General features: G+C 36.3%; 2 protein-coding genes across 4 annotated transcripts; one reads left to right on the forward strand and one right to left on the reverse strand.

Annotated features, from left to right (window-relative positions):
* The first annotated feature begins 257 nt into the window (after nt 1-257).
* Nucleotides 258-14,307, forward strand: LOC103708610. 3 transcript variants are annotated; one of them, XR_001879545.3, is made up of 14 exons: nt 261-542; nt 657-753; nt 888-975; nt 4,923-5,072; nt 5,354-5,485; nt 7,398-7,548; nt 7,636-7,674; nt 7,759-7,833; nt 11,814-11,873; nt 12,039-12,103; nt 13,226-13,316; nt 13,397-13,579; nt 13,688-13,879; nt 14,014-14,307. XR_001879545.3 is itself a non-coding variant. In XM_008793621.4 (12 exons), exons 1-12 carry the CDS (start codon nt 426-428, stop codon nt 13,436-13,438), a joined length of 1,107 nt encoding a protein of 368 aa, XP_008791843.1. In that variant the 5' UTR covers nt 261-425; the 3' UTR covers nt 13,439-13,686. The 3 variants fall into 3 exon arrangements, 1 of the variants encoding a protein (XP_008791843.1); XM_008793621.4 differs by lacking the exons at nt 13,688-13,879; nt 14,014-14,307 and having other exon boundaries at nt 13,397-13,686; XR_003385981.2 differs by lacking the exons at nt 13,226-13,316; nt 13,397-13,579; nt 13,688-13,879; nt 14,014-14,307 and adding an exon at nt 10,301-10,570 and having other exon boundaries at nt 258-542.
* An 862-nt stretch (nt 14,308-15,169) lies between these two features.
* On the reverse strand, nt 15,170-19,297 carry LOC103708609 (non-functional NADPH-dependent codeinone reductase 2-like). The gene is made up of 5 exons (XM_008793620.4): nt 18,870-19,297; nt 16,828-17,071; nt 16,569-16,748; nt 15,647-15,875; nt 15,170-15,547 (listed from the first exon to the last, which is right to left on the reverse strand). Exons 1-4 carry the CDS (start codon nt 19,175-19,177, stop codon nt 15,657-15,659), a joined length of 951 nt encoding a protein of 316 aa, XP_008791842.1. The 5' UTR covers nt 19,178-19,297; the 3' UTR covers nt 15,170-15,547; nt 15,647-15,656.
* Nucleotides 19,298-19,577: the final 280 nt, after the last annotated feature.

Raw genomic sequence — 19,577 nt, forward strand, 5'->3', positions numbered from 1 at the left:
TACATCCTTCCTAATTTTTTTTCCTCTAACCTTTCTCACATCTCTAAAATTTGAGGCACAACAAGGTCTCGATGTGGGCGAATTATCCATTTTGCCCCTAAACATACATGATCATATAAAATGTCTCATATCTTAAATTGAACGAAAATGCATCACCATGTACTGATCTATGGTTACTCGACGCTTATTTTACCTCAAATAAGTCCACCACCAATTCAGATTTAATAATCGTGAACGCTGAAAGAGATCCCATTGTGGCAGAATGGAAATTCAAAGCACCCTCTGTCCGGCTAGTGAAGACGACGACAACGATGTAAATCTTCACAAAAGTAGACAAAACCCAAATGCGGTCTCCTCACGTCCATTGCATGAATCCGGTCACCGCCTCGCCCTGAGCTCCAGCCGTGCCGAGCGGCGGAGGATCGATGGGTGCCGTCACCTTCCATCCCATCTCCTTCTCCGCCTCCCCCGCTCTTAGCCCCAGAAGCCACCACCAGCGAGCATTCTTCTCCCCTTCTTCTTCTTCTTCTTCTTCTTCTTGGGTTAGTCCTTCTCTACCTCCTTTTTCTCCTCTAAAAATCTTAATCTTTTTGGGGCTTTAAAAAGAATTGGATCCCCTGACGCCCCTTTTGTCGCCCAATGTGCTTAAACCCTAGCTCGAGCTCGTGGGGAATCGGCGGATTCTTCTCTCACCGGGGCGTCTGGCTGTTCGATTTCGTCCTCTGCAGGCGGCGATTTCGGCCCGAAGAGAAGGTGATGGGCGGCTTTTTTTTTTTTTAAAAATAAAAGTTCGTTTTTTAGGGAATAGTATTCGAGGTGGATGCAGGCTTTAAAGCAATTAATCCTGTGTGTTCTTTTGGTTACTTCATTTCCTTTTTAATTGGCAGAAATATTCGACACTGAGCTGCGGTCTGTGCTTGAACTTGCTACTGATGATGAATTGTACGAGCTGGAAAGCATTCTCTTTGGGCCGAGGTAAGTATTCTCCTTTACCATTCTTTTCCTTTAATCTTTCAGAAATTTATTGTATTAGTCTTTATTTGGAACCCATTTTGGAAGAGCTAAAACTTTTCATTTTGTTTCCACACTGGTTTGCTACCTTTGTTGCCAATTAATTATGTCATTCTTGGTAGCTGGTACTTTACCAGTTTGGATGAGGTACTGAGAACCTCAAAATGAACGAACTCTACTGTGCTGAATTCTTCTAGCTTGGTTAGGGAAATTTATCGCTACATGAAAACATCTTATTCTGGGGTGACCTCATACTAAGATGTATAGGATGAATGAAATCAGAGTGGTGTGAAATTGCATGTTGTAGTTTATATATTTATGAATAGTTTTATCCTTGGATTCATATATCGTACCGGCTCAAACGGGCGGACCGTACCATACTAGTTCGGTACCGGTATTCAGTATAGGTGGTATATCGACACTTGGTATGCCAAAAAAAATTTGTATGTACCGTACTGACACTGTGCTAGTGTGGCACCGGTATGGGGTCCGGTACTGAGACGACAAATCTTGTTTGGATTAGTAAGCAAGAGGTTTCTTTTGGTACTATGTTGGGTTTGAATGCTAGTTAGCCTTCTTAACTTTTCATACTCCTAAGAATCTATACATAAACTTATACTGGGTGCATGATCTGAGGTTTCCTTACCATCATCCTTTCTTGCCCAATGTTGCAATCGCTAGTGATTTGGCGGGATAATGGTGATGGAGAGAGCATGGGTCAGAGGTTTAGGAAGAGATGAGAATGGTGGGATAGTGGTGGTGGTTTGCAAGAAATATGCTTAAATGCAAAGAAGCAAGATCTATCGTACTAACCCGTGCCACCCCTTGCCGACTGGATTGTACTATATTGATAAGTACTGATATAGAACCGAGGTTTGATTTAGTATATGAGCTGAACTAGTACAGTTCGATATTGGTCCAAATCTCCTAGTTTTGGGTGGTACCATGGCTAGGAGCGAGAAGAGTATTGGAAGTCTGCGTCAGTATAGGGTGCATACCATGTACCATACCGTATAGAATCAGTAACACACTTGTTCGGTTTTTGGTACTAGTTTTGTGGACCTTGTAAAGAGGAATAGGGGATAGAACATACTTGTACAGTTCTTGGTACTAGTTTCATGGGCCTTGTATAGAAGAATAGGGGATAGGAATGCATTGAGGAAAGGGTGGTTTTCTATTATGTGGAACACTCAGGAGAGATATAACTTTGAAAAAGCAAAATTAATCCAGTCAATACTCAGTTGATGCAGCTTTTGGTTTATGGATATGGCTTTTCTTCTCTTAAATTTTTAAATCATTGATTTTTCTCTTGGTTCCATTGTAAAATTGGATACATTAGTGTAAGATACATGAAATAATTGTGTTCTGTTACTCTATGAGTTTGGTCAAGAAGTTTAAGAATTCATTTTCTTAGTAAGTTTTAAATACATAGTTTGACCTGGTAGAAGGAAGTAATATCTAAAATCAAACTTGATTGTGGCGATGTTATTAGTACCCAATAGCCTAATAATATATTTTGATTGTTAGAAGATAATTAAATTAAGATCTAAAAACTGGTCTTAGAAGCTTACTAGGTTAGGTTTGGGTACTAGCTTGGCTTGGGCTGATAACTAGATAACATATATAAATTTGAATTATGTAAAGTTACAATTTTTGTATGTTAAAATATCTGCATTTTGCATATTGGTTTGTTAAAAGTGCTCTCAATTGATTTAAATTGGATACATCAAACTCAAGAGAATGAATACTTGAAATTCATACAAAAGGTCATGGTTGTCTATTTGTATTATGTGGTGACTACGTAAGAAATGAAAAATCCAAAACAAATTTTGTATATGAAAATCCTAGTTATAAAATTGATAGATGCACCGTTGTAAGGTTATGTTCTGTTGAACGCAATATTCAAATTACATTTTGAAGACCTTAAGGATTTGCATTCAGGGAAAACATAATTTTGAAATTATACTTTAGAGATATTCAATATCCAAAACCCTGTGAGAAAAAAAGACATTAAAATCCATACTAATTATCTTCTCTATTTTGAATTCAGATCGTCATGAATTCAATCGTTTTGCACCTTATAAGTTAGAGGCATGAGAAGTGAATGTTTGATGGACTTCATTAACTCTTTCATTGCAAGTTCATCATATGAGATTGGGTGGTATCATAGATTTACTTAATGGAACACTTTCACTTTTAACTAGAAGCCAAAAAACCCTACTTCCTTTGGAAATCTGACTTCCTAGTGGTCTCAAATTCAACAAATCTAACCTAGAGGCCTTATCCATCTACTGAGGGCTAGCTATGTAAATCCTTTGTCACCGTCTCTTTTGATCAAGAGCTATAGAGTGTGAGGTTCAGATAATCTCAAGAGCATATTTGGCTGCTAAAAAAGGAGCTGAAACTCATTTGCAAAAAGGTTGTCTAGATGCTTTAAACCAACCTCAAAGGCATCTTGATAGCTTCAAATCTCAGTGGAGTGAAATATTACAGGCAATATTGTAACTCGCCACTGCAGGTAATGTCTTTTAGCAAAATGCCCTTAAGGTTCAGATAATCTCAAGGGAACTTTTGGCTGCTGAAAAAGGAGCTGAAACTCATTGGCTAAAAGAGTGTCTAGATGCTTCAAACCAACTCCAAAGGCATCTTGATAGATTCAAATCTCAATGAAGTGAAATATTACAGGCATTATCGTAACTCGCCATTCTCCTATTTCTGTAAGAACAATTACAGATCTCTTTCTCTCTGAAAAATTGGTCTTCACTTCATTGCCGATGTCTCCCAAAGCAATTTTCTCCATCTCACAGACAGATCATGGGAGTTCTAGTGCCTATTATGATAGCATTATAGACATGGTAATGGAAGCGAGCATTTTGCATTTCATTTTCTCAATCTTATGGACATGTAATTTTGATCTTGTTGTTCTGATGAAGGTTTCTAATCCTTAAAAAAGAAAGGAAAAATTACTTAAATACCCTATCAACTTAGGGCTAGTTTTATTTAGTATCCCTCAAGTTGAAAAGTATCAAAGTTGTTTCTGAAGTTAGTTAAGTGGTTCAATATAGTCCCAAGCCTCATTTGATGTCCAACACATTTAAGACGCCATCATAAAGGATAACTTTACTCACATAGAAATGGCTTATTTATCAAAATATGCCTTCTCTACTCCTCTTCTCATCTCTCCTCACTCCCACCACCTCCTCCTCTTCCAACAATTCCTCCTTCTTTCTAAACCCCGCAACTGTCCTCATCCCTCCACTCCATCCCTCCTCCCTAACGTTGTCCACCAGAGCCTCATCCACTCCCACCTCCTTCTGTTCCAACACATCCTCCTCCTCCTTTTTAAACCCCACCATCATCTTCATCCCTTCTCTCCAGTCTCCACTTCCTCCTCCTTGTCTCTAAACTCTGCCGCCATCCTTATCCCTCCTCTCCATCTAACCCGATCCAAGCCCCACCCACTTGCACCACCTCCTCTTCCAACACCACCTTCTCCTCCACTCCGAACCTCCTCATCCCTCCTCATCTGTCCTCGCCATCCCTCCTTTCCATGTAAACGACTCCTCACAAGGGTATTTTCAGTCCTAAAAATCTTATGTGACTATTGCACGATGGAATTTCATGAGCTCAGATAAACAAAGATCGATAGCAGGATTACATGGAACCAATTAACTAACTTGAAAGACCACTTTGAAACTTTTTAAACTCAAGGGATACCAAGTGAAACTGGTTCTAAGTTGAGGGAGAGTCTAAGTAATTTTTCCAAAAAGAATTATAAAAACAATTGCATACATACAGCCAAATATTCATTTTGTCTACTGTACCTACTTTCAGCTCTTTAGCTCATAAAGGATTTAATCAAAGTATCCTTATTATCTGTATAGTGATTCAGATTGAACATTTTTCTGCAGCTACTTCAGTCCCTTGCTAAAATCATTTACAAGTAGAGAACATGCTGATTTTCTTATGGGTGGAGAGGCTATTGAGGAACGAGAAGATTTTATAGCACATTTAGAGTCAAGATTCTTGTACCTTGCAGCAGATGCCCGTTCAACATTGCGGTCCGTGAAGTTTTCTGGATTTTGAGTCTTTGTGCTTGACAGCTTTTAGTTAATTCAAACTGTGATTCTTTACTTATTCTTCTATTTTCTTCTTTTGGTGAACTTAGTCCATATAATGTTTTGAGCCTTATTGCCCTCAATTTCTTACATATGTTAAAGGATTTCCAAGTGCTCTTTCTTTTCTTTCTTTTTTTTTTCTAAAGAAAAAACCAATTTAATTTTAGTTTCCTGTGACGTACCTTTTGTATAAGTATCTGACCTTTTATGTCTTTTGTTGAAAGGGGTTGGAGACCATCTTACAGAAATGTCTTACTTGATGTGAGAAGAAAACTGGGTATTCCATGTTCAAAAAAATTGTCAGCAGAAGACCTTGAAGTTGAAATTTTTCTTCACATGTTGAATGAATATTCAAGGTAATTTTTATAAGTTTTGCCTGCTAGTAATATATATAAAAAATCAACATGGGAAAAGAGAACAAATTCATGCATGACATCTTTCCATCTAAATGGAAACTGAAATTCCATCTAAGCTAATAATCCGAGTTTGATTCATGTTGGCAATAAACTGATACTTCAAAATTATTGCATGTGTGACTTGTGACGAGAAGTATTTGTTGCAGAGACCATGACATAGATTGACCATTATGGTATTATCCTGAATGCCTGAATGGTCAAGAAAAAATGAGAAAGAGACCAAAGAAAAACCTCTTTGAACTAGGATCACCATACTCCAAAGAAACCATACTTGCAATAGAAAATCAAACAGACATCATGCAATCACTTTTATTTTGCTTCCTATTACATCATTGGGCATAGCATAGATACATGTCTTCTTGCTCTTGAAATCTTGCATGTTGTTTGCCCCTGAACTAGAAGCTTGAAATATTCTGTGTAGACTTCTTTATCTTCGCCTCTTTCACCCTTTTTTGTCTTGAGTGCTAGCCTGCCAAATTTCATCTATGTGATGTATATTCTTAATCCACTATATTCCCATCTATTCATTTCATGAGAAAATGAATTGAAGCCATTACAATGTTGCCATCAGTGGAAGCGCTCTGATCTGAAATTATAAATGTCTTTTTCATATTTATTTGGAGCAACCGAGGCCCACTTCACCCAAAAATATCAACCTCTCTAATAATGTCTTTTGCTGAAGCTTGTGTTGCCCTAAAGATTCTTTCATTTCTCTCTTTCCAAGTCTTCCACCAATCTGCCATCACCTACTTATCCCAGCCCAATCTGAGATTTTTCCTTAGTCTTATTTCCACCTCCAGATATCCCAAACTGACAATATAGACATAGGCGATGCACTGATATTCAGATACTCTTTGAATATTTGCATTTCAACTTAGTGAACTGGCATTTTATAAGGAGATTATAATGTCAAGCCTTGAACCCATCACCTGGGTTGGCCACGTAACATGGCCATACATGATCGTGAGGACCCATGCGGAAATAATACCTTCCATTTAATCTTTTTGGATGAGGTCCTGGGTTATTACAAATGGTATCAGAGCGGATCCAGCCCATGGCTTATATAGACTAGGAGATACTACAGCACATGCCTATTGAAGCTGACCACGGGCTGATTGTAGTGCTTGTGATTAGATTTGAATGGATTTGGATCCTTAACCTGGCAATGACGCCAATGCTTAAACAAGGGGAGTATGTGAGGATCCATGCAGAAATAATACATTCTGGCTAGCCTTTTTGGGTGAGATCCTGAATTGTTACATGTAACCTGTCTCCATTGCAGATGTTAATATCTGTTTGTTTGATGCCAACCACGAGAAAATGTTGACTTTGTCTGGTTTAGGAACTTTTCATAAAGCAGAAAAGTAATGATTAATTTGAATGATAATATCTCAAATATCTGCTTGTGACTATGTTTTAGCTTTAGGTATGTTGAGAGAGCTATACCATCTTCTGATACAATGAGAATGGCTAATATCATAATTTAGAAGTAACAACTGCAAGCAAGAATGAGTTCAGGAGGGGAAATTGAAATTTATGTTGTTCAGAGTTCAACATAGTGCAAGAATGAGAGTGAGAGGTGCACACTAATTTTTCTGTTGGTTAGCAGCTTTGCACGTAGGTATAATTTTTAAAACTCCATTACTATCATGAGATTCTTCATACCTCTAATTGATACATGATGAAGATGTTTAACAGTTAGCATGCGTTTTTTTTTAAATTTTTTTTAAAAGAAAAATAACCATGTAATTCCCTTGGAAAAGATTCCTTGTCTCCTCTCTTCAGTCTTTCATTTAGGTATTAGATTTTTCTAGTTTTTTTCTTTGATTTTTCGATTTGCTTTTGAAATCAGCAAGGAGGTGGGCACTATTTCTTTTCCATGGGATGGCAGCAAACATTCAAATGGTCATGGAAGTCTTGAAGTTGGACTCAGCCAGTGGAAGGTGCATGCCTTTCCTGCATTGAGATTTGGGGCAAAAGAACTCCAGCAAATATTTCTGAAGGTTTTCTTCTTTGAAAGCTTTGTATTCAGCCAAATTATGTTCTATTGTCATTGGGCTATCATAGTAAATCTGTTTACCTCTCAATAGGGTGGTGGCATGTTAGGTGTGGCAAAGATTTATGAAACGGTATGAAGGCATTTTGCGTATCATGACATGTGGAGTTATCTTCTTGCAATGCCTCAATTCTTTATTATTTTCCTTTTACGATAGTTAGCTCAGAGACTATCTGGAAAGATGCTACTGGAGGCTGCAAACTATGAGATAAAGCATGAAATTGTAAAACAGGTATGCGGTTGCATTTTTTCAAACATTACACAACTTCTTGTTATCCAATAAACAAGTTTTTTCTTTGACTTTCCTAATATTTAGCTTAGAATGAATCAGGCATATAACTTGGTTGATTGTGATATATTTCTGAAAATTATCTCAGTTTGTGATATTTGTTATATAGTGCAGCATGTAATGGACAAAGTTTGTATATTGTGTACGAACATCATTGAAATCCTAGGCTGCCTTGATAGAAACCAATTTTGTGTCAATATGCAGATTATATATGTATGCTATCTACCTGTCTATTTTTAAGTTATATTATGTGCTATTAGCATTCTGTTAGCAACTTGAGAGTCCCTTTGTATTTTCTTCTTCTTTTCCTTGCCAATACATTTTCTAAGTTATCTCATGGGTTTATCTTTGGTTGATTTAATTACTAAGATGCAGCGATTTTGCCCTTCTTCCAACTTTGAGATTGGAATAAATTTGATAATCTCTTGATACCTTTTTCTTGCACTTAGATATATGCGTCTGTAGCCACAAAACATTGCCGTATAACCTTTTCATAACTATTTGTGATCTGCTCGATGAATGTTTGCTCGAGCTATCTTTGATGTTATTACTAGCTGACACCCTTCTATATTAGGGACCCTTTAGTTCTATATTATACTAGTTAAAGCATGTGCTTTGCATTTGAATCATTAGTTTATGTTATATTTTTCCTTTTTCAAGAAAATTAATGTAAAATGATACAATATGTTTACTCTATTACTAACATAACAATAAATTCGTCCCAAATTTTAGCAGCCTGTAATCTAATTATGCATTATGATGTGTGAAGCATACACTATTCCATATGCACTTTATTGGGCCTAAACTATTGATTCTGAATTGTGATATTGTATAGAAGCTTCTTGATTCGAATATCTAATCTATTAAATAAACTTGATTCATCATAAACAATATTTAGTGTCCGCACTGCAATTTTGATGGCGCTCCATACTTTAGTCATATAGATGTTGAAGCAACCCTTGTTAGCCTGCATTTGTGGAATCTATGCTTCAAAAACCATTGAAGTGGAATCCCATGCTTACTAATGTAGATTAAGTTTGAAATATATGGAGATTTAATCATATTCTTTTTTTTTATTTTCTATTTTTGGTTAATTGCTGTTTTGTTGGTTCTTAGGATTCTTTCATTTAAATCCTCTAGGAGGTCTGTTATGTTCCTCTTTCTTATTATTTTCCTACTTAGTTTTTGTCTATTCTTTTACTAAGTTTTTAGGTCCCATTTTAAGTAAGAATATTATCTATTGGCGCTTCTATAGGTCTAGATTGCTTTAGGAAAGTTTAAATTGTATTTGGAGATATTTATGACTAATCCAATGGAGAGAAGAAAAAATTTTCTCAGCCTGCTTAACTCGAATTTCTCAAAAAAATTTAGAAAAAAATAGAAAATTTGGCGAAAGTAGGGTCTTAGTCCCCTTTTCTTTCATTGATGATCAAAAACTAAGGTACATAGCCTCTTTTATGCTGGTGAGGTCCGTCCTTACATAATTCGGGTTTGGATTACTCGTCTGGTTTAAATAGGACGAGCTTTCCTAACATACACATGAATAGTGGACATAAACAAAAATAGGCTAAAATTGTTTTAGAGGTAGATCTCAACTCCTGCATTTGCCTTTCATCGCTCCGTCTAGTTCTTCTTGGATTAAGAGTATGCCCAGTCAAAGTCTTTTTAGAAAAGAAATTTTTTGCTTTGATCGGCCTTGTCGGGGCCCAAATGATGTAATTTGGGCTTGGTCGCTAGCTATGCTGCGCCCATTGGGGCGGTGTCACGTTATAGAGCTCAAAAAGTTAAGTGGTTTACAAAAGAAAATCATCTCAATTGGACATCGTATGACCAAGTTATGACATTCGAAAGTTTGACACGTGAGTCGGCTTTTTGATGTGGTGGATCTTGCTCTTAGACTCTGTCCAGCACTACCTGTAGTGGCCAAAGTGGTTTATATCGAGGTTGGTGATCCTTCTGGATCAATGACTTTCTATGTTGGTTTTGTAAAAATACATATTTTTCAGTTGTCAGAAAGTTCTGAAAGTATTTTAAGTATAAATTGTATTTGGAGATATTTATGGCTTTCTACATTGGTTTTGTAGAGATAAAAAGTTTTCTATTATTAGAAAGTTTAAGTGTCTTATTCTCTATTTTGATTATTTCTTTCCTAATCAAGGAATTGTATCGTCTTATAATGTTTGTTAGCAATAAAAGCAAGAGAAGAGATGATGCAAAATCGGGTCTTGGTGAAGAATGAAAAGAATTGAATTCTCTTCGTGTATCTTGTCCTATCTTTTCATCTTCTTTTTTCTTTCGAGTGTTCAACCAGATCGTAAAAATGATCACCTTCTGGAGCTTAGGTTTGTTCCCTTTGTAGATTTTCCATGTGGGAATATGAAATTATTTTAGATGTCATGTTTAATTGCAGATCCGAGGTATTTTCAGGTCCCACTTATTGTGGATTGGACCTACATCTTAATGTCAGTAGATCAGATGTTTTATTGCTGAAACAATTCTTCGACAAATATAACATGGTGACTTACATGGATTATGACAAGAGACTATAATTACATAAGGATGTACTTGAATGATTGGATCCCACAATAGAAGACATGCAACAGCAAAATCTGGGACAAGCTGATGAGCAACATGGATGTACTTTGATGATCTTGAAAGATCTTGAAATGATTGGCCAAGGGTAAGTAATATCATTCTCTTGTTCCAAGTTAGAAGATAATTGCTAGATTAAGGCATATGTTATATGAGAAAAACAGTATCTATGTATCCTGGAAAATTATACTTTAAGATTTTTGAAATACAGGGTAGGAATATGCTGATTCCTCTTCCAAAATCAATCATATGCTGGTTATTGTTTCCTAGAGCAGCCAACTGCTGCATATGGTACTTGAGAACAGCTTGGATGTGTTCATGGATCCAAGTCATCATATACCAGAACCTGCTGAAAATGTATCCACAAAATGTACATCAAGAAAATTCATCAATCATACTGGAGATTAGTGTTCTTTTAATGATCATGATGGAGATTCATGCACCAAAATGATCCATTCTTTGCAACATTTTTTATATAGCACTATTTAATGTCAATTAGAAATCAGAGGCTTCAATATCTCAAATCCAGTTGAACCAGAGCAACCATTTGACGGACAAACACACATTTGATTCATATCCTTTATTTTTCCTAGCGAAACCATATTGGAAAATTTCCCAATGGATCTGACTCTTAAATTAGTAACTAGCCATGCCATCATCTGATTGCATATCCTGAACTCTGAGGAGGTACTACAATTTGAAATAAGTATAAATCTATTATTTTAGCGAACCGTTCATTGAAGTCTATACATGTAATGGTTGGGTGATTTTATGAGCCATAGTTTTTTTCCTAATGTATGTAAAATTTTAAAAAGAATTTCGTACATAAATCTTTCCTTATTCTATTTAATTGTATCTTTTATATAAAATGAATCATGCAAATAAAAATATGGAATATATCGAAGCTACTGGCTTTTATTGATTTCTGTCTGTACCGTTGCAATTGATACCATTGCAAAATTTTTTTCCATATTTTGGGTAATAACATTATGACAGATACATGTCCTACTACCTGTATGTTGCTAGTTCTGTTGCATAATATTGTTTGCATCTGGATTTCTCCAATTTGTTTGTTTACTTGTCATACTCGCATTAGAATGTTTGCAGTAATATCATTCAGGAAATATATTGCTTTGCAGTTTTCATATTATGAGTTGATAGTGCTTAGTGTGCTAGGTGATAATGCTATCAATATTTAGCAAAGGATATTTGATTTCATTTTGGTGTAGAATAACCAGCGAGATTTCTCAACTTATTCTGACAAGTACATCTTATTATACTACAGTAAATGGCTTCCTTTTCAAACATGTTTCCTTCCTTGTGGCTGTCAGGGTGGACAACTAGTAGCTGTTGGCCTGGAGTCAAGGGCAGCTGCAATTGCTGCAAGACAGGTCATTCTTTCTTTAGGAAGGCTCTTACACATTAAAAACAATGTTTTTGTCTCCAGTGCCAGCTTACTTTGAGTTGGAAATATGAATGCAAATCTGAATGATTTCTTGATCTGTCTGGTGATATTAGGTTAACTCTGCTAGTTCATAATTTTTGAACATGTGTAGGGCTTGGCTCGTGCTGCAACACGGTATCTTGGGCTGAAGAGTTTTATGATGTTACTTGGGCCACTGTATGTGTTTTCTTCTTTACTTTTACTTCCAATTTCAAAAGCATCATTGGGGGAATTTATTAGTTTGCGGCACGTACTGGGCATTTGATTTCAAATTCTTTCTTCAACTGAGCATTAAACTTGCTAGACATAAAACATTCTTAAAATGATAATGCATTAAACTGGTGAAAGATTTTTTGTTGATTGATAAGCATTATTCTGCGATCCTATTTATAATTATCAGTATGGCACTTCTTACTAGAAAACTTTTTTCCTTTTTCTGTTTTTTGAGGAAACTGATAATTCTCATAAACATTTTTTTACAACAGAAAACTTCAAGAAACTTTAGAGCCCTTCTGATTATACAAGTGAAATAGCGTATGTGGATGTTTATATTGTTATCTTTCCCGGGGTGCCAGCTAGGAATATGTTGCTCCCTATGGTTTGGTTTTGTTTTAACTGATAGGAAGCTCATGCATAATGCGGACCTTCATGATCACTTTTACTTGTGTTTGCAGCTCCATTGTAACCTTGTTTTATTGTAATCAAATTATTTTGTTATTTGATTTTGTCCTCTTGTTATTGCTTGTTAAATTTATATTTGGTGCTGAAATAAAGTCTAGATAGTGACGGACAATTGACCAATGCTTGAACTGGTATCATTTTTATAGCATAGAATGTAGGACATATGACTAACATAACGAATTTGTTACAGGCAGAGCTTGCTTGTCCTGCTTTCTAATTTTTTTTTTCCTCTAACAGTAGTTAGAAGTACAAGCTGTTTCAAGCACTTGTGAGCTGGAAAAATATTTTAACCTAGGATTTGCCTGTTGTACTTGTCTGCTTTGCTGTTTGCTCATGTTGTCTGTTTTCCTTATGCTTGATTCTAACATTACACAGTCTCAACAAGCCATTTGCAATTCCTTCCATCAGGACACAATTTATTTGCTATTAAACTTTGTTTATTAATTATCCATGGTTTTAATCTAGAGAATGTGGCTTGGAAACTTATCCTTAGTTGCAAACCGAGGTGAACCATAAACATAAAACTCAATTCTATGCAGTCAGATGATTCAGTTCTTCTATCATAAGGCTTATTTGCCACTTGATGATGAAAATTGTTGCATTGCGAAACTTATGCAGGATGTGGGGTACATTTCTGGCGGACATCATTATTCAAATGCTTGGCACTGATTATGCTCGGGTTCTGCGGGCAATCTACGCATTTGCTCAGGTAAATTTTAGTGATTTTTGTATGTCCGTGTCAATTGCATTTCGGATGATGCAACTTAATTCAAGTGACTATTTGAACAGATCCGCCTTACACGAACATATGGCTGGACTTCCAAACAATGAGTGATGAGTTGATGATTTTCTATTTTTGCATATCAATGTCTTGTCTGCCTTGTTTAGATCAGCACATATCGGATTGGTTGAAGCTGCCTTTAGGATGTTCTTTGTGGTGGCACTGCCCCTTTTGCAGCTCCGAAGCTCTCTGTAAATTTTTATTTTTTTTCTTGTTTTTTTGTTTGGTAAGATCTTAGATATATTATTGTTGCTTCTTTAACGCACGAGTTAAGTATAATTTTTCATCCAATTTGCTAGATCCAGAGAATGCAGTGGTAGCATGCTTTGGGTTATATACGAGTCACCTTCTTTCAAGATCATGTTGTGCATGAAATGCAAAGCATTCTTCGCATGCCTCTGTAGCAAGCTTGGGAAAGTATGATCGGGTGGAATAATCCTCTGATCCTTTTCCATCTTGTAATAAGAAGTGGCCCTTCTAAATTGTACATGGTAGGTTTTGTTTGGAGTCAAAGCGCAAGCAGGTGTTTTGATAATTATCTATTGACCTTTTACGATGCCTTATGCATGGTTGAGAAACATAAATTGATATCTGAAAGATATCTGACTGGATCAATGATGTGCAGACCGAAGGCGAGAGGAAATCGGGTTGGGCAACGAACAAGGAAGGATTTAAGAGCTGATCTTATAATTCTGTAATATTCTCGATTCATTTTGGTACGTTTGAAAGGCCAGTGATCATTCAAGTGATTGGCCAGCAGACCATTTCATGAACATCTCCTGTACATATGAGAAATAGGCGTAAATTAGCTGATATTACTGATGCACATTTTTCCAGACCTGTCATCATAAAGCCAGGAAAGTAGGTTGTACCAACTTGCCGCACTTATGCTTTTACCTAAAATTTGCCGTATCAGTCGGTACCATACCATATTATATTGGTACTAAAGTAGTATGTAATTTTGTATTGTACCAATATTCGATATGCTTCGTTTTCTTATATCATACTATATATTGATACTATAATAGGATGGTATCAATGTGAGGTCTGATATTGAAACATTGAGCTTTGCTTTTACCTTTTTGCTCGGCAAATTGGGCAGCTCAAAGATTCATGCTGTTCATTTGATGCAGAGGAACAAAATCTTGGTGGTGTAACTTTGGGATTTGGATTCTAAATCTGTCTATGATATGGGATTAAATTGTCTGTATGGATGTCTGGTAGACAAAGGCTGTCTTTTAAATAGTCAGCTAGCAAAATCATTCAGAAAGATAAAACTACGAATTTTGATGTATCAAACAGTGGATTAGGAAATATTTGATCGATCATCAACAACGAAGATAAAAAGGCCATATGGAACCTACAAGAGGAACAGAGATGAGAAAATCTTGTTATCTAGGAGAATGAGCAATAATCGGAAGTTGGCCATGCCAAAGCCCTGCACACCACTTGCAGGTGAAGATACTCCATGCATCAGAAATTATAAGCCTCCTCTCTAACTTTGTCACTGATGGAGACCCTCTCTTTTTGATCAATTAAAATTCTTTCCATTGTGTAGCAGACCAATAAGGCTGTTCCTAGAGATAAAGCCATTAAAAGCACCCATTGCTCGACATGCACCACAATACCAAACAGCCCTTAACTGGAGAGATTCAAAGCCTCCATGGCTCCATAAGCCAAGTGAGAAAAGCAGCACTTCTGAGATATATGCAAATCTTCGACCCTCTAAGACCGAAGAGAGTAGTATGACAACTACAGATTGAAACTACCAATAAAGCGTCTAAAAACAACCTCATGATGAAGCTACTTGCTTTTCCGACAAACAAATACTCTTATCATTTTATATTTTCAAGGTTACTCGACACTCGGAGAAAATTATTGAATTACATGCTAGTGAACTTGTAAAAAAGCAAATTAAGGGCATGCTCATACATCAGCATTCTCTAAACATTCCAAGCGTACTAACACATTCCATTTGGGCTAGAGCTTATTAAAGTTCAGGCTGAAAGCTAAACTCCTAGAGCTTTTGGCCACATGCAACTTCTGCTGGTAATCCATGGATTTATAATTTGCTGTTTTCTAGCTTGCCTCCTTTTGTCTACATAACTTCTTGGATCAATAATCAACAAAAGAGGAACCTTTTTATTCATATGCTCAACCTACAAACAGGACAAAAAAAGAAAGGTAATACTTAGGGTTGCATGTAAATTTTTATCCTTGGCATGTAATTATGTTTGTCTAAATTCCATAATATTTACCTGAGTTTTATCACTCAATATCTGAAAGGTCAGGAGATCTGATAGACCCTCCATGGGAGAGCACTAGCTGTAAGGGATATTTCTTACTTTGTGGAATTTGACTGATTTTTTGACGTTCTTCATCACTTAACTCCCAGTCGAAGATCTCGAGATTTTCCTTGAGCCTTTCCTTGTTGCGGCTTTTGACTAGCATGCTCACTCCTTGCTCATATACCCATCTTAGGGAAACCTAAAAGAAAAATACAAATTAAAACAAAATAAAGAAGGATGAATATCAACTATCAATCCAAGGTAGTGTAATATTTATTTACTTTTTTAAATTTATTTGTGCTTTTGAGATGAACCCAACTTCCTATTTCAAAAGTTATAATCTTATTCCTTTTTTTGGGCTCCCTACCAACCAACCAATTATATGGATTTCATGGCAGATCAATCTTTTTTAAATTTGTCTAAGCCTGGAACCAGAACCAACTTCAGAGGGCCGACAACCGGTGTTAGAATCTTCGAGAATACTTCCATGGATGATGGAGTGTCCTCATTTAATTTGCTCGATTGATGATGCTGCTGGTGGTGATGATGATGATATCCATACAACATGAACTAAATTTTCTTCAGTTTATTATTCTCTTCATATTCATCACTTCCAAAATAGATAAAAGTGTTCTTTTTTTTTTTTATCATACAATCTTATGATGGCATATGACCCAAAGTATGATGTTTACTTGATATAGGCTAGGTTATTGAAAATGGATAACTACTAGTAAATAGCAGGGCTCACCACCATACATATCTTTGAACAAAGCATGTAACAAAGTTGACAAAGAAATTTAGATTTGCAAAAAGTCAGACTGCAGTTAATTTCAATTTGAATAGCTGCAATTTAAGATTCAAGTTCAAACTAGGAAAGAGACATGATAAGTACCTGAGCCAGAGTCTTTCCCTTAGCCTTAGCTATCTCTTTGAGCACCTCTGACTCCATCACAACGTTCTTGCTTCCTTGGAAAGATTGGCCTCCTATAGGAGAGTAAGCAGTCACATGAATACCCCTATCATCGCAGAATTTCCTCAATTTCTTCTGCTGCCAAAGTGGATTGATCTCCACCTATAATATTAATATTCTCTTATTAGCATCAAGACAATAGATTTAGATGTCTCCCATTATAGAATAATGATTAACAAACCTGGTTCACAGCTGGAGAAATTTCAGCAAACCCAAGCAATTCTTCTAGTTTCTTTCCTGAGAAATTGCTAACCCCAAGTGACTTTACTAAACCAAGCTTTTGGCACTTCTCCATGGCTTCCCATACAGACTTCAAGTCAAAGGGAAGAATGTCTTCCTCGTTTATAGGGAAATTATATACCCCAGGCTTTAAGCACATAGGCCAATGGATGAGATAGAGATCGAGGTAATCCAATTGAAGATTTCTGCGCCGTGAAAGAAAGTATCAAAAAATATGTGATTGCAAGGTGGAATGGTAAACATGATCATAGCATATCGGTTGCACTCATCTTCCATTCAGATGTTTTATTCTAAAATTTGAGAGGCATTTTCCTAAGTGTTTGATATGGGTAATTGTTACATCACTTCAATAGAGTGATTGGTGCTATTGTTGCCATAATTTTTGAAAAAGAAAAAGGAAAGGAAAGAAAAGAAAGGAAGAGGAAAGGAAAGAAGTAAGGAGAAATGTAACATTATCTAGGAGCAGTAACAATTCAGGCTTTCTACTTTATTTTGATATTGAAGGCCTTTTGTTCCTACCTTGAATTGCGTTACATTATTTTTCATTTTTGAAGGACCTGATCATTGTATCAACAATCCTCATTTTGGAGTTCTTTTTTGTTGAAAAAATCAAGAGCATTCAAATATTTGATTTCTTACATTTTGCACGAGTTTTTTTCGTACAAAAGTCATATAAAATACCAATTTAACTAAAGAAACAAGTGAGGCAAGTCGATGAGCATCCCATATATACACAATTTTTGTCGTATATCATAATAACATTATATATACCTCAAACCACCCTATACCATTTACGGACTGTACATGAGAAACAAGTAATTAAAACTGGTGAGAAAGAAGGATTCCTTTCTTTCACGCAAATCCACCATCGGATCGTTGAAAAGTCGCTTTGAGATCTTTGCAGATGGAAGAATGAAACAATTCATGCTGCTTTGAGATTTGTGCAGGAAGCGATCCAATGGTCAACATTGTGAAAGAAGATCAATTGTTCCTGAGCCCACTAAAACTTTTCTCAAAGGAAACAGGTAACAATCATTTCCTATGTAGTAGAATGTTGTATAACAAAAGACAAAACAAAAAAATAGCTATAAAATTCTAAAAGAAAATGCATTGTATTGCAGTTGAACAAAAAGCAAAGGAAAAAATTTAACTAAAAGGTATTAAAAAGGAAAATATATGTTTATATTATAAGATGGGATACTCCCCTTTGTCTCACCCTTTCTCATAGCCACGCATCAATAATTGGTCTTGGTAACAGCCTGTTATATATGGTGCTATAAAAAAAAAATGAAAAGCATGCACATACAGAGAGACAGAAGGATGCTGATGAATGTCCTACTAAAATCATACAAGGATATATGACTTTATTTTTTTTTTCTTTTAAGTTGAAGATAAGTATCACTCAAACTCAATAATTCATACTCAATTATCAAATAGTTACTTGATATAATTCCCAAAAAGTCATAACCTATTGAATATTGTCACTGATTGGGAGAAAATCAGTAAATGATACTACCATTGAAAGATAGTAAACATTAACATGATGTATTAATATATTTTGAATGAAAAGGTTTCTACCAAAAAAAATTAAGAAAACAAAAAGATTAAAAATGCCCCCTTGATTCATTTGTAAAGATAATTGGAAGGGTATGAAATATTAACAAGATTGGAATCAAGATTCGCCGTCTCGATACTAAACCTCGTATCGGTATTATTTATTATAGTATCAATATGCTTGGCTTCAATATACTAAGTATCAGTATGATATGGTACTGTATAATGATTCAGTACAAATCTTAGTTGGAATACACGTAGAATGTTACTAATATTTAATTAATTACTACATATCAATACTTTGCTGTCGCATCTCCACAAAAAAAAAAAAAAAAAAAAAAAAAGAGCAACGCAGAAAAGAAAAACTTGTGATGTTCGTCCGATTTGCTCTCAGAAATGGTGAAAGAACGAGAAGCGTATAATGATTACCGGAGGCTCCTCTGAAGGGAGGGGAGGACGAGGTCAGGGTGGGCCTCGCTGCACCACAGCTTGGAGGTGACGAAGAGCTCGCTCCGAGACTTGATGAGGCCGCGTTGCAAGGCTTCGGCGATGGCTTCTCCGAGCGGCTGCTCGGATTGGTAGACGGAGGCGGTGTCGAAGTGGCGGTAGCCGAGCTCGATGGCATGGAGGACGGCGAGCCTCGCGTCCTCGGGCACAGGGAAGCCGCCGGTGCCCATGCCGACCAGGGGAATGGAACGGTAACCTGAGCTCAGGGCCACTTCCGGAATGCTCGCCATATCTCTTGGAAGGTAATTGTGGCTCTAGTTTTCTGGATCCCGGAATCGTTTTGTTGCCGGCATTTAAGAAACTTTGTTATGGCTCAGTTTTCTTCAGTTTGACCTTGGAAAATGACTTGCATAAGATAAGCCCACAATTAATGACCTGAGATGCTTGGAGAATACGATAGCAATGACGCTAATTGGGTAGGTTTTACCGGACCGGCACATCCAAGGCAGGCAGGTACAGAGAGTGGTAAAACCTACTTCCATCTGAATATATATTTCTTCATAATTTTTTTTCTTCTTCAGATAAGGACATATTTATATAAAAATAATTAATTTTTTAGTTTTACTCAACTTAATTTGTCTAATCCATATCGGTTCGATTAGTACGAAATAAATATAGGTAATAGTCTAC

Source organism: Phoenix dactylifera, chromosome 8 (genome assembly GCF_009389715.1).
Source record: "Phoenix dactylifera cultivar Barhee BC4 chromosome 8, palm_55x_up_171113_PBpolish2nd_filt_p, whole genome shotgun sequence".
Taxonomy (NCBI): domain Eukaryota; kingdom Viridiplantae; phylum Streptophyta; class Magnoliopsida; order Arecales; family Arecaceae; genus Phoenix; species Phoenix dactylifera.

Excerpts from the sequence above, each read along its gene's own strand:
- LOC103708610 (XM_008793621.4), top strand. The coding sequence starts at position 426 with ATGGGTGCCGTCACCTTCCATCCCATCTCCTTCTCCGCCTCCCCCGCT. Across the intron at positions 543-656 it reads CTTCTTCTTCTTCTTCTTGG|CTCGAGCTCGTGGGGAATCG; the intron begins GTTAGTCCTTCT and ends CTTAAACCCTAG. Across the intron at positions 5,486-7,397 it reads ATGTTGAATGAATATTCAAG|CAAGGAGGTGGGCACTATTT; the intron begins GTAATTTTTATA and ends TTTTGAAATCAG.
- LOC103708609 (XM_008793620.4), bottom strand. The coding sequence starts at position 19,177 with ATGGCGAGCATTCCGGAAGTGGCCCTGAGCTCAGGTTACCGTTCCATT. Across the intron at positions 16,749-16,827 it reads TTTCTCCAGCTGTGAACCAG|GTGGAGATCAATCCACTTTG; the intron begins GTTTGTTAATCA and ends TTAATATTATAG. Across the intron at positions 15,876-16,568 it reads AGGGAAAGACTCTGGCTCAG|GTTTCCCTAAGATGGGTATA; the intron begins GTACTTATCATG and ends TTTTTCTTTTAG.